The 13,869-nt window shown below is 43.0% G+C and overlaps 1 protein-coding gene across 1 annotated transcript in view; it reads right to left on the reverse strand.

The window, feature by feature from the left end:
* Window positions 1-11,963, reverse strand: part of ep300b (E1A binding protein p300 b) — a 32,314-nt gene extending 20,351 nt beyond the window's left edge. Inside the window, exons 1-11 of the mRNA XM_041063571.1 lie at window positions 9,844-11,963; window positions 7,095-7,705; window positions 5,141-5,320; window positions 2,671-2,974; window positions 2,079-2,192; window positions 1,658-1,900; window positions 1,348-1,453; window positions 1,088-1,216; window positions 796-913; window positions 473-656; window positions 69-146 (exon numbers count right to left, since the gene is read on the reverse strand). Coding sequence (XP_040919505.1) covers window positions 69-146; window positions 473-656; window positions 796-913; window positions 1,088-1,216; window positions 1,348-1,453; window positions 1,658-1,900; window positions 2,079-2,192; window positions 2,671-2,974; window positions 5,141-5,320; window positions 7,095-7,705; window positions 9,844-9,937 — 2,161 coding nt within the window. The 5' untranslated portion in view covers window positions 9,938-11,963. The remainder of the gene's footprint in view (window positions 1-68; window positions 147-472; window positions 657-795; window positions 914-1,087; window positions 1,217-1,347; window positions 1,454-1,657; window positions 1,901-2,078; window positions 2,193-2,670; window positions 2,975-5,140; window positions 5,321-7,094; window positions 7,706-9,843) is intronic.
* Between the last annotated feature and the right edge of the window lie 1,906 nt (window positions 11,964-13,869).

The raw sequence follows: 13,869 nt of genomic DNA on the forward strand, positions 1-13,869 counted from the left end.
ATTTAAAATACATTTATCCAAGTCTGTTCATTCAACTTTATGATAATGTTATTTATGCTCTGATGTACCTGCTGGGTTTTGCATCCTGCTGACAATCTGATTGGGTCCAGCTGGTCGGACCATGGGTGGATCGGCGTGAGGACCATCTGAAAGGTTGATAACATACATCACAGATCTCATCTTCAGGATCAAAGGATACCAAAAAAGATGACTAAAAGATGTCTTATGGATGAGAAAGGTCAGGCAAACAAACATCATACATATCAGACTAGTAGTGTGTAAGCGTGTTTGTTCTCATTTCGCACTTCAAACTACGTTTCTCCTTGGCCTATATTTAATCTCAGGATTTGAAAATCAGCAGTTAAATTCCTTTTATATTATTTGCATGCATAAAGTATGCATATATGCATTCATATCTGTCTATGTACACACACAAGTGTGTGAGGGAGGTAAAAACAGTATGTTTACTTACTTGGGGGTTGCCCAGGGGCCATGGGCGGCTGTCCCATGCTGGGAGGCCCCTGTGGGAGGCCTGAGGAGGCAATTCCAGGTTGGCCAGGCATCATGCCCTGCTTCTGGAGCCGTGTCCTCCTCTTTTCCTCCAGCTCCTTTTGGATCTTGTAGATCTTTTCTGCCAGCAGGTGGTAGTACTCCGCCTGCAAGGTTGACAGAGCAAGGAGGGAGGGGGGATGTTATAGAAAAGGTCTCAGCAGTGCATAACATAAAAACATTTTATTTCCTCATTCCCTATCTGCGACATTACTTAATCCCCTGGTTTTGTTGTTGGTTCCTTACCCTGCTGTTGGCTGACTCATACATGTCTCCCTCTACTTTTCGAGCGTAAGCCACCAAGTTCTCCATCCGCCGATCCTTCAGTGCAGCTGGGTCAGGAGTGGGGAAGATGGCCTGCACACTGCTCCCACACATACACACATACAAGACACACAGTTACAGTTAATTTGAGGACAGAGGCAACCAACTGACAACCAGTGCTGAATATAAGCTAATATTCAAATGAGTTCATTTCGCTCGCTGCCGCTTTTATAGAGAGATTTTTGGGGTCGCTAGCAGGACGCAGCGGACTCACAGCTTGTGGACAAGGTGGTTGCGGAGGTCCTGTGTGATGTCTTCATGCCAAGTCTTCCTCATGCCTGCAGCAGAAGGAGGAGTTGCCGTGGGCATGGAGCCCAGGTTCCCCACACCATCATTCATCAAACTGAGGGAAGCGACAGACAAGAAGAGAAACAAGCAGTAAGACTTCAACCAATACAGAACTAATGTTAAGTCACACTGCTATATGACAGCAGCCAGACCTAGTCAGCTGTGACCAGTGAAAAGCAGTCATACCTCTGTGCATTCATGCTGTTGTGCAACATGGCATCTGGCAGTAGGGTGGACTGCTGGTTTGGGGGCTGCACTCCCACTCCACCGTTGACTCCCATAGAGTTTCCTCCTAGAAAGTAACAGTTATAAAGATATGGTTTTTAATTGCGATTGTCAGACAACTATATTTGTGAAATAAGTCTACTGTAATGAAAATCTTGATGCAAGATGCATCTTCAAATTGAAACAAGGGCAAGAATGATCATCCATGCTTAGTGATCCTTGTAGGTTACCATGTAATTTGTGACATCCACAGTTTGCATTACAAACTAACCCATGGTGTTTAGAGTCCTCATCCCAGGCTGCCCCTGCAGCCCCTGGTTTGGCATGTTGGCCTGTGGTTGCTGCTGTGGCATCTGGTTGCCCTGGTATGTGAGGCCCAGTGCAGCATAAGCCCTCTCTATGGAGCTGGGGTCAATCTGGCTGGGAGGGTTCAGATTTGGAGTGTTGGACTGTCCACCAGGCACACCTGAACCTAAAGAGTTCACCAAACCCACACCTGCACTGTTGACAAGGGCTGTCAAGACAACGCAAGGAGAAAGAGAGGATTGAAAATACAAATAGTGAGCACTGGTAGATTCAAGACCACTAACATGCATTTAGATCATGTGCAATAACTCAGTGATAACCACAAGCATGTATACAACTCAAAGGCAGACACAGACACACACAGCCACAGAGTGAGAAACACTTACACTGCTGGTTCCTCTTGTCACCAGCGTTTTTCAGTGGCAGGCACACAGGACAGTCGTGTCGTGTGCAGTTCTTCCAATGAGAGATGATCTGTCTGGATGAGGCACAGTGTGCCACTGGAGGAGAAGAGACAGAAATGGAGAAAAGTTTAAGAAAGGGGAAGGGAAGTGAAGAAGAGAGACAGGGGAGAACAAATGAAATGAGAAAATATGACAAAGTGAAGGAGGGAGAAAAATAATGAGACGAGAAAAGGATGAGAGAAAAAAGGGAAACCTAAGAGTCAGAAGGAAGAGAGAGAGGCCAGAGACTAACAAAGTAATTGTGTGAGTCATTCAGTACAATAAAACTATGTCCAGATGGCAACTCAATGAGAGTAGGAGCAAGGAAAAATTATAGTAGGACAGTCACCTAAAGACAGAATAACTCATTCAGAAACAACGAAAAGCTGGGGGGCAAACCACGAAGGATATAAACAGCACGCGAGAACAACCTGCAGATACATTACGACTTTTTACAACTGTAAACACTGCCTAGTGTTCATGATATAAACCACACACCATAAAACCAGCAATCAGCATAATTCAGCAGACTCACCCTGGCAGGACTTGCCAGCTTGGCAATGAGTCATGTGGTTGAGCACATTCTTCATGGTGCGGCAGTGCGGCAGGTTGCACTGCCGCACTTCGCCGTTGGCCTGCTCCCTCCGCTGGCACTTGTGCGCGTGGAGCAAGAGGACCAGCTGCTGTTGAATCAGCTTCCGCTTCTCAGGGTCTGCAGTAGGGGGCGCTGTGCCGGGACCTGCCCCTACGGCATTAAGCCCAACCTGGGCCCCTCCCACCGCTGATGCTCCGCCGATGGATACACCGCCAACCGCCCCGGGTTGCTGCTGCTGAGAGGCCTTGGGACAGAGAGGGGAGAGGAGGCAAAGACAAGCATTAGACAGCGATCAGGTAACAATTTAGGAACAGATTGGCGGCTGACAAATCAATGCAACTGTCAATATTTAAATAATTAAATATTTATTAGACATAGATGAGGCGTTTACTGCCGAAAGAGCACGTAAAAGGCTTTCACTGATGACTGACCGATTTTGTCTAATACTTGAAAAGAAATGCTTTAACAATTAAAAGTAGATCAATAATTTAACAATCAAACACTGTAAAATGCTCTGTGAAGAAAGGAGCAAAAAGCTTATTTCAGAACTATGCTTCCAGCCAGTCCGTAATTAAAAACAGGAAAACCATCTAAAGAATGAATGAGCCCTTCCTCTGTTGAAAAAAATACATAAAGCCTGTGTTTAATTAAAGCCAAATAGAAATGAGCACAATAAATAACTCAAGCCTGTAATGCGACTGTGCTCTGTTGACTACTGATCACAGCTATAAGCTGAAAATGACTGGTGACTGATTGACCAATACTTTCCCAAAGTCGACCTTTCATAACAATCATTGGTATTTGAGATATTGCGTGTGACAGGGAGAGGGACGCACAAGAGAAACAAAAACATCCGCCCACCAATTTAATCAAGAGTTGAAATTACCTACAAAAAAAAACTTGTGGCATTTTTTTTATATCAAGGTCATGAATGTTTCTCCATACATTCATGTACAGTTTACTGACCGCAGTCTGACAGGGTAATTGTGGTGCGTTTGATTGATCTTAAGCCTCACTTCAAAAGGATTAACTTCTCTGAGGTATCTGAGGTAATTGTAATTATGATTTAAGCTACTTCTTCACTAAAATCCCATGCAAGGCAACCATGTCAGTGGTGTTCCTCCTTGCTGCCTGAGGAGTGAGCCCAGGCTGTTTCCTCCTTTGATACCACTATGAGTTCATCTAAAATGTCTGTAAGCCTATTTGCAGCTAATTTAGCTCCCAGGTAATTTCTTGCTGTCAATTTCAGATTAGCCCGTAAGAGTGAGCTTTTTTTTTCCAAAATAAGTCGGCATGTTGTGACATAAATTGGCACCTCCCATGCACTCTTTAGTGAAGACAGGAAAATACAAAGGAATAGCCTAACCTGAAAAAAAGCTGGCAGATCCCAACCCTAAGTCCCCTACAACTGCAAGAGCAGGAATTACACAACGGTCCTCATGCAAAACATTCACTCATTTACTTTTCTCTGGTAGGTTTTGCTTGGACAAGTTACATTTACCCCTTAACTGCACAAACTTGTCTTAAATGTTGTTTCAACTTGATAAATGCCACCTGTTCACGGGTAGGTGCGCTCTCCTGGGATTACATTACTTTCATTAACGACGCCCCCACATTGCTACAGAGGTCTACCTGTTTGTGGACAAGTTTGAGTCACAAAAATCCTACCAAAGCATAGAGAATTATTTCACACTGACGTCCTGCTGTCGGGATTTTGCAGACAAAAAGATAGCATATTGATCAGTATCAGCAGTGGTATTGATCAGTATCAGCAGTGGTATTGATCAGTATCAGCAGTGGTAGGGACCTGATAAAATCCCTACAGTTACCAATACTGTCACCACAGAGCTGTGCCATGATAAACATGAAGTCAAATGCCAAAAAACTTCTTGCTAAAGCAAAGTGGTCCATGACACAGATGTGAGTCACTAAACAGTATATACAGGTCATACAGATGATAGAATACTATTGCGTTTCTGCACAGTGTTTACATCTTTTCAGGCTTTTGTTAGAGAAACTGGTTTCTCTGCTTCTTACAGTGATACACACACATGTGCAATGATTTATTATCACATACCAAACAGTCTTGTTAAGTCACAAAGGCACATCAAAAGCAGAGGATTTTACAACAATCCATCTGCTAGAATCTGATCCAGGTTTGTCAATAGGTCTTGCCCTTGATTTGTCTGTGAACCCTGTGTGTATAAATCCCTTTGTTACCTCTGAATATAAAAGAAATGGTGTGTAATATGAGAGTGTGTGCAATGTTAAAATGTGTATATGTAGCACTTCTTTAACCCATTCCAGAGACTTCAATTAAGATGGAGCTTAATCTACTGTAATATAAGAGGCCTCTATAGTGGCTACAGAGTTTATCCACCTGTACAGAACAGAAATAAAAACATCCTACCATCCCAGGCATGCCTTGACCCGGTGGCGCCTTCTTGTCCATGTTGAACTGAGTGGCCATATTGTTGGGCAGGCCTGCCTTATTCTGGAGCTGTGGGCCCAGCCCTGCTCCAGGCAATCCCTGGCCAGTAGACTGGCCGTACGGACCGCCATAGGGGCCCGCATTGGCCATCATATTCATCTGAAAAGGACGGTGAGGAGAGGCAATTAGAAAATGAGAGAGATGGGAAGGAAAGGAGATGGGATGGGAATGAGAGACAGCAAGGAAGGAGAAGAGATGCATGGAGACAAAAGTAGACTGTTTAGAAAATCATATCAATTACTTTTCATTATCACTGAAAGCATGAAATAGGGGACGTAATACAACATCATCTTATATGAGTTTAAAATCTATACAGAATCCAACTACACGTGACTGTTTTAAAAACATGAAATCAGGACATCATGAAATCGCTTTCATAGTGCTGACAAATTATTCCTTCACGATTGGTTCGCATTGTAATCATATAATCACACTGTCACTTCCGCTTTCTCCCAACCTTAATTTGCACCCACAGCAAGTTCATAACACAGACATCATCTAAAGGTCACCACCAGCTACAGCCTCACATTTAGCCCACAGTATTTTCAGCCTGATGCTAAAAGAGCTGTAAAAAAAAAAATCTTAAAAACTTATGGCTGAAGATCCAATAAGGTTGCTCCAATTCATGCGAAGTGGTCTGTTCACCGTTGCTACAGGATCAATGTAGTCTCATGAAACAGTTCATCTCTGCATCTGAGCTTTAAGTGAAAATAACTCTGCTTACTATGTTTAACAAAGAATTAAAACTACATCATTTCCTTTATGTGCAAAAAGGACGAGCAGTTAAACAAAAAAAAAACATTGCTACTACATACACCATACTGATGATATTTTAACTACAGGACAAAACAAATCCTGTGCTTGTTGGTGCACAGCCACAGAGAGTTAAGCTACCGTGTCATGCAGTTGGGGAAACATACCTCAATTAAACCACTTAACACAGGCGTTTGCAGTGCTTCCTTCACACCTTAAGAACAAAATCACAACCGTCGTGTGGCATATCGAACAGCGAGGAGGTTAACCATCCATACCACAGAGCGAAGAGTGACGCGTCTGTGAGTCCAACACATAACCACACTCATACCTGCACCTGCTCTGGAGAACTCGTCTTCAGCAGTCTACTACAGAGCAACTACTACAGGTCTGCTTCAGTTTCCCGGTTCACTCATACATACATACACCTCAACATACTGCACTATGCAGCTGAACTCCACTTTCTCCATGTGCAATAACAACAATTCAATATTTATATTAGCTCTGTCTTTCTTGCACTATTTTTTCTACTGCAGCACCTTTTTATTCTATTCTATTTTTAAAAGTATTATTCTATTTCTATTTTTATTTCTACTTTTATTTAGACTATTTGTACATAATTTTTTATTTATTTAGATTTGGAGTAACACCACTTCAAGGCTGCTATAATTTCGTTGTATTCTTGTACAATGACAATAAAGACTTCTGATTCTGATTCTCTGCTCTGAAAAGATGTGTTTACCGTTTGTGCTGTAAGCCTGACAATACTGTTTCACTAACACAAACCTGAGTCTAAATAGCTTTTAGGGTGAAATTACCATTCGTCTTCCTTTCTGAAAGACTTGATTGAACTCCAGAGAGGTCACATTTATGAAGTTCCATCCGGACCAATCAGTTTTCACTGATTTTAGCAACAATTTCAAACTTCAGTATTTTGAGTATACATGACATACCCCCAGTATTAACTTTAGATGAGTAGGGTAGAGGTTACAGATAGACTATAAAGCGTTCAAACCACTCTCCTTGTATGTGACGAGAAGTCCATGACAATTTGCTATAAAAATTGTTGCTACTGAGATGTGAGAAGCATGTATTGGCTGGCCCTGCTGCTTTGGCTTACCTTGTTCAGTGCTCCAGGCTGCTGTGGTCTCATCCCTGCTTGACCCCCTGGTCCCATTGGTTGACCGCCCTGCTGCTGTTGTAGGGTTTCTGCCAACAGGTTACTATTGTTACCCATGCCTGCATTGCCAGGGTAACCCATTCGTGGTGAGCCATTCATCACTTGGCCCCCCATCAGCCCTTGCTGCTGCTGTCCAGTGTTGCCCTTCTGGGCACCCATCATGGCAGCTGCCCGATTGAGAGCTGCAACCCCTCCAACCATCCCAACCTGCTGCATTAATCCGGGTTGCTGCTGCTGGCCCTGGGGTGGCATGCCTTGAGGCCCACCAGGGGAAACACTGACACCCCCCATCATCCCCATGGAGGCCCCAGGTGCTGTGCTGTTGGAAGCAGGGCCACCCTGCTGTGCTGGTGCTCCAGCGCGCAAGAGTTCAGACAGCTGTTTGTGTTTAGCAGCAGCATCCTGGCCTCCTCCCACACCAATCCCTCCTCCGACCCCTCCAAGACTGGTATGGAGTTGGCTGGCATCCCCTCCATTGGTCAGCCCCAGATCCGAGGAACTGATGAGCTCATCTGGGAGGTCATGCTCCAGGTCAAAGAGTGACCCAAAATCTAGAAATAAGTGAAGACAAAAAAACTTTCTTACCAATCAGAAAGGTAAAGATTTGATTTACAGAGTTCACTGCTGAGGAAACACTAAAATTTCTGATTTGCACTGCAGACAGCCACATTTTTTTTTCAAGATTAATTCAATATCTTTAATTTTCAGGTGTGGTACAGCTCTGACATTAGTTTGAAAACTATAAACCACTAATCTGGAACCCATACAGCCAGTGTATCAGTAGCTGCCTCAAACAGCCTTGGATTCCCTCCTGTGCATCAGGTTGTGGTTTGATGCAGTGCCAAACATGGAGAGTGAATACAGTAGCGTTGGGGTCAGAAGCCGCAGAGGGGTAAACACTACTGTACCTAGGCAGGTGTGTGCATTGGATCTACAGTTATGTTGCAAAGCATGACAGACGAAAGGATCAGAGGTCATATCCACTTGAACAGGAGGCAAAGAGAAAGTTTTTAGAGAGTACACTTAAATACATTAAAATCTAAATCCTTTCCTGGAGTAGTGCTTTATTCCAACACAACACAGAAAAAGCACAGATCTTTCTACAATAAAAGTACCAAACCAGATGGTTCCAATGTCATAACCTGGACGTCTGATCTTTCTATAATGTCTGCCATGTTAACATCTCACTAAATTCTCCTGAAAATCCATACAATCCTAGAAGAAATGCTTCGATGAAATGTATGCACAGGACTTGTTTCATCCTTTCCTGGCTTCTCTTCACTGCACTGGAAGAGCAGCTATTGTGGGAAATTAAATATAATTCAAGCTTGAACTTCACATTATTTTCTAACAGTCAGAGGCTGGTTGTCTATCCAGCAATCTTTGGGGTTTTTTTTTTTGTTTAGTTTAAAGTTTGCCTGATTTACATTACAAATCCACAAGTCTATCAACTTTATGCGTTATGATAGTATAATTTAAACAGCGCAAACTAAACACCTAAATCAATGGTTTTCTGAGAGTCCAGTTACAACTGGTTGCAACTAGAGGGTATGACAGCATGAGTTTATAGCTTCTTGCTCCACATGTGTAAATGAATTCGTTTGCTATAGTAGTTTAATTTTCAGTCAAGGTGAGAGGCATTCGAGTGCTCTGCTCGGCATCAGTGTTGTAGTATTTTGAAAAGTAAACTGCAAAAAGTGCAGCGCAGTGTCGCCGTGCAGAGTCAAACAATGGAGGGCGAACAAGAATGGGGCTTCGTCGGTAGCACAATTGAGAAACTCAGAGCTTATGAACAAAAGACATGAAAGAAGGCATTTCAGAGACCGCGGCTGATTTTGTTCTTTGATTCAAACGCATAAACGCAGGTTAAAATTGACACACAGCTCTATTTTCAGCTGAACAACAACGCTTCGCGCAACTTTAATTAAGTGCCGAACAATAGCTAGCTGGTTTACAACAGTTCACTGAAACAGGGCATATTCACCGCTAGCAACACCTTAAGTATTCCTGACCCCAACCGACTTTTCCTACAACTACAGGGAAAAAAGTTAATACCAACAAGAAAAAAGAGGCTCTGGTTACAGATAAAATTACTCTAATCATCACTTATTTCCTTTGCTAGCCAGCTACCGAGCTCAGCTGAGCCGGTCCGGTGGGGTTATCTGACTAGCTAGTTAGCTAGCTCGCTCCGTTACCGTTACTTTCACCTAAAGCTGTTTTGGAAACCGTATTTTCTCTCTTTGTTTGTGGGGTATTTGTGAAGCCTGTTGTTTCGCGCCCTTGTGCCTTCGTTCTTCCAAATAATTAACTTTTAAAGTAGCCGGACAACTTGGAGCAAACTGGGGTGACTCGACTCTTCCATTGTTTGGAGGTGGATGTTGTAGTTAGTAGCTAGTTAGCCCGTTGAGGCTAACACACCAAAACATCACTCCTAGAAAGTTGCTCCTACCGGCAGCACTACACCAGGTTTTCCCGCTAGAGACCCAAATCCTCTAACTAGGCATTTAAAGCTAAACTACGAATATGTTCAAGTTTAAATGCATTAATTATGAAGCAACTCTGTCTCAGACCAACTAAGTTGCTTTGCAACTCTGCAGGGACTCCCAAGACTGACCCGTAATTAATACACCAACAGACAAAGCTAGTTTATGTTTTCTCCCCAAATAAGAAATTTATGCAAAATATTTACCATTTCCATCACTGGCAGACACCGAGAGAGCTGGAGAGGACAGCTTGGGCCTCTTGGCTGAAGGCGGGCCGGACTCCAGGACATTATCGGCCATATTTTTGACGAATTAAAAAAAATGCTGTAGATCCACGGAGGGCAAACGTATTCCCTTTATTTGCGTCTCCTTATTCCTTTAAGAAATACTTCTGATCGTTCCCCCACCGCTTGGGGGGACGGCAGGGGAGAAGACAGCAATGCTGAACTCCTTCCCTCACAGTTCTCCCTCTCGGTTTATGCCTCTCTGCAGATATCAGTCCCCCTCCCCTGGCGGAGATTTTGTTTCTTCACAGATTTGAAGAGGAGGAGGTGGGAAGGTGGAGTCGGCAAAAAAGGCAAGCGTGCGGCCCTCTGACAACCTCATGTAGCCTCTTCTGCGACACAAAAATTGTCCCAAGATCCGTCCTCCGTGGTGCACTCAGTCCTGCCCGCCATAGTCGGCGGAGAAATCCTGTATTTCAGGTCTGAAACACTCCACGGGAGAGTCTCGGCGTGGGCACGGAAATGGCAATGGTGGTCCAAAAACACACGCCAGGAGTAGTTCTGTGTTAACTTCTGGAGGCCGATATCTCATGCAACAGTTACAAGATCCTCGGTTGCGTTTACCATTTCTCTCCCCTGACCAGACATCTCACTGCCACTGATTCCTTTACGTTTCCAAAAAGGCAGTCAGCCGGCGTGGAGACCACCAGCAGTAGCTTTAAGCAGTGGCTTTGTACAGTTAAAGCGTAAGTGGTACTCTCAAGTGCAATACTGAGAAAAAAACACAACTGGCATTGGCTTAACTGTAACTGAATAAATAGTTCTGCAGGGAGATGAAAACACCGTCTCACACTCGCTGTTATTCAGATACAAAAGAATATCTATTGCGGATGTCTATTTCCATGCACGAGTTTTCTTTTGCATGTGCATGCAGGCTAAATTGTGCACTTAGTGTTTGACCATGCAAGGCACTGGGTCAGAAAGAACAAGACTCGTATTGCACATTTGGCTGTTGCAACCCCCTTTTGCACGATTATGCCTCTTGCAGTCAGCGGTGCTGGCAAAGGTTGAAAACAGCAAAAAATCTTATCAAAAATCACTGCTCTGGTGCAATCGATTCTGATGCAGACTTTATTTCTTTGACAGCACAGTTCTTGAGGGCAATCACAGCTCTAATTGCCAATCAGCGGGCAGTCAGATTGATCCAATTAGTTTTATTTTGCAGAGGACGATCTGTGGGGTTACTTATCTTGTGCTCCAGAAGAGGTTCCTCCTCCGCTTTTCGCTTGGTTTAAACTCTTGCAATCTCAGATAACGAAAAGAGTGATACATATTCCAAGAAAGAAAATATATATATATATTTACCTGTCAATCACTGCTTAGAAGATGCCTTGGCCATGCAAGCGAACAGAAACAGAAAGCTGTTAACAAAAAACAGGAGCACAGCTACGGCGACAGGCGAAAATGTGATAAAATTTTGACGGTGGATCGCTAAGAAATTATGGCTATTTCGGAAGCGGAAAGCTTCAGATCGGCACGATGATGTTGACACCCCCCCGCTAAAATATTTCGGGCTGACAAAATCCTCTCATTGACTCTTTGTGATGGAGAATGCCCCCCTTCGTGTTGATCCTGGCAATTTTCCCCTTCTCTTTAAACCCGTCTTTCTTTCCACCTCTCCCTTCTGCCCGGCAGCAATTTATTTATATAATTGTCTATGCGGGCTCTTTCCTTCCTCCGCGACGGACACATAATGATTTTTCATGTTGGTGTTTTCCCCCTTTTTTTCTCGCAGGTTTTTCCTCGTTAATGATAATATATAGCTCTCTTCCGCCTCTCCTCTCCGTCTCCGCTCCGCAAAACACCCCCTTCCTTGGATTTTTCGGAGTATTTCCTTCTCATGCATACATATATATCACCGACTCGGTTTTCCCTCCACTGACGTCTTATCTTTTTGGCGAGGCTTTCGCTCTCTTGATAACACGGACGGGATTTCGCCACTCTTTCCTCCCCCGGCGGTTCCCGGAGCGGCTGTCGTCGGTTGCCGGAGTCGCTCCTTCGCTCGGTGATCTCCTCCTGTTTCTGACGGTCTGTCCGCACAAACAAAATGGCGGCTTGTTGTTTCTACTCCTCTGATACGGGGGGAGGGTTGGAGGTACAGCAACATTAGGCGTGAAGGGGAGGAGGGAGGGAGGAAGGGAAGAAGAGGGGAGGTTGTCTTCGTAGGTGTTCGGGATTGTCCGGAAATCGGTTCTGTACTCAGTCGCCGATTTCAATCTGTAGGGGACAGTGGTGCTCCACTTTTATCTCAGTCAGCTACTGTAGCTCTCAGTGGTGGAGAGTAACCGGCTGCATTTACTCAAGTACTGTACGGAAGTATAACTTTAAGGATTCAAAGGCTTTTTTATTGTCAATTTCACCATATGTCAGACATACAGGGGAATCGAAATGTTTCTCTCTCTCTGCAATGTGCATACAACAATAAATAAACAATCTAAACAAAACCAGCTAAATAAACTTTACTACAATATAAGTATAAAGTGTGTTAATTTTAAGGTGCTTGAGTAATTGCAAGTTGAGCTGCTTTATGCATTTAATCCACTACATTTTAGAGGAAAATATTATATTTTAGTTACTTGTGGCCATCTTAACCTAACACGCGTCCCCTTCATCCCCAAGAAGTACAGTTTAAGCACGATATAAACTACATTCATTCAAATCTGATCAAGAAAGATCAGTCTTGACCTTGGATGTAAAACAATCCCAGCTCAAAGTCCACTTACTAGCTTCCTCTTGTCATTTCAACTGTATCACATGGTCTTAATCTGTGAACTGAGTTACAAAATTAGATTATATGAAATCATCATAGCTACTGAGTTTGCATTTCAACTGCACACACTCCATCTGCCCATGAAGACAGATGTGGACCTTGGCTTGTTTTGTCAAATTAAAATAGTTCCTTCCACAAACGGCCAAAACCCTGATGGCATGTGGTAAACCTGAGGTTAAGGGGCCCTTGGGGTCTGTGGCCCCTGAACTAGTTGCTCACTTTGCCCATGTGGTAATCCAGTGTTGTTTTTACTCCACTATCACACAGTTACTAGGTACTTTATGGATCAAGGGTTTACATTTCAAACATTTAATTATTGCCAGCTGGCTGTTGACCTGTTAATGCATCAATATGAATAATCCAGTCTCATAATAATAATACTCTCTGACAGGTGCAGTTCTACTTAATGAACACTTTCATGTTTGAGATTTTATGTACATTTTGCTTATAATACTTATGTGTGTTAGTAAAGGGCCTCTCAAAATGTTCAATCATCACCAGCGGTGGAGAAAGTATGACTCCAGTAATACTTTTTATACTATACTACACTTTATAAAGATACTCCAGTACAAGTATTGCATTAAAATGCTAACTTATTATATAAGTATTATCAGCAAAATGTACTTCAGGTATCCAGAGTGAAAATATTATGGATAGAGACATGGCTCTTGTGAGTGTTTTACTATTATATATATTATTAGATTATGATTCCTCATGCATCAATGGGCAAGTAGTATTTTACTGCTGTAGTTGGTTGAAGTGGAGCTAATTTTTTTTTTTTAGCAATTATACACTTAGGGGTAGGTTAATCTAGAGCTATACATCATACAACATAAAAAAATCAATCAATATATTTTATGTGTAAAAGATCTGCAAAGCAATTAGTACCTGTAAAATAAAAGTTGTGGAGTGAAAATTTGAACATTTTACTGTGAACTTTAGTGGCGAATAAGTACAAAGTGGCATGAAGTGAAAATACTACTGGTACAGTACTTGAGCAACCACCACCATCAGTTTACACAGAGCTGCACTGCTGCGCTATTTATTTCTCACCCACTGAAAACACTTAACCTGTGTCAAAAGTGAATAAATTAGTCAAGTGTATCCCTGCCACAAAAATTTGAACATGCAAATATTTTTCATTTCAAAAGTTAAACCATTGGACCTAGAGTACCAAT

Source organism: Toxotes jaculatrix, chromosome 18 (genome assembly GCF_017976425.1).
Source record: "Toxotes jaculatrix isolate fToxJac2 chromosome 18, fToxJac2.pri, whole genome shotgun sequence".
In the NCBI taxonomy this organism is placed as follows: Eukaryota; Metazoa; Chordata; class Actinopteri; family Toxotidae; genus Toxotes; species Toxotes jaculatrix.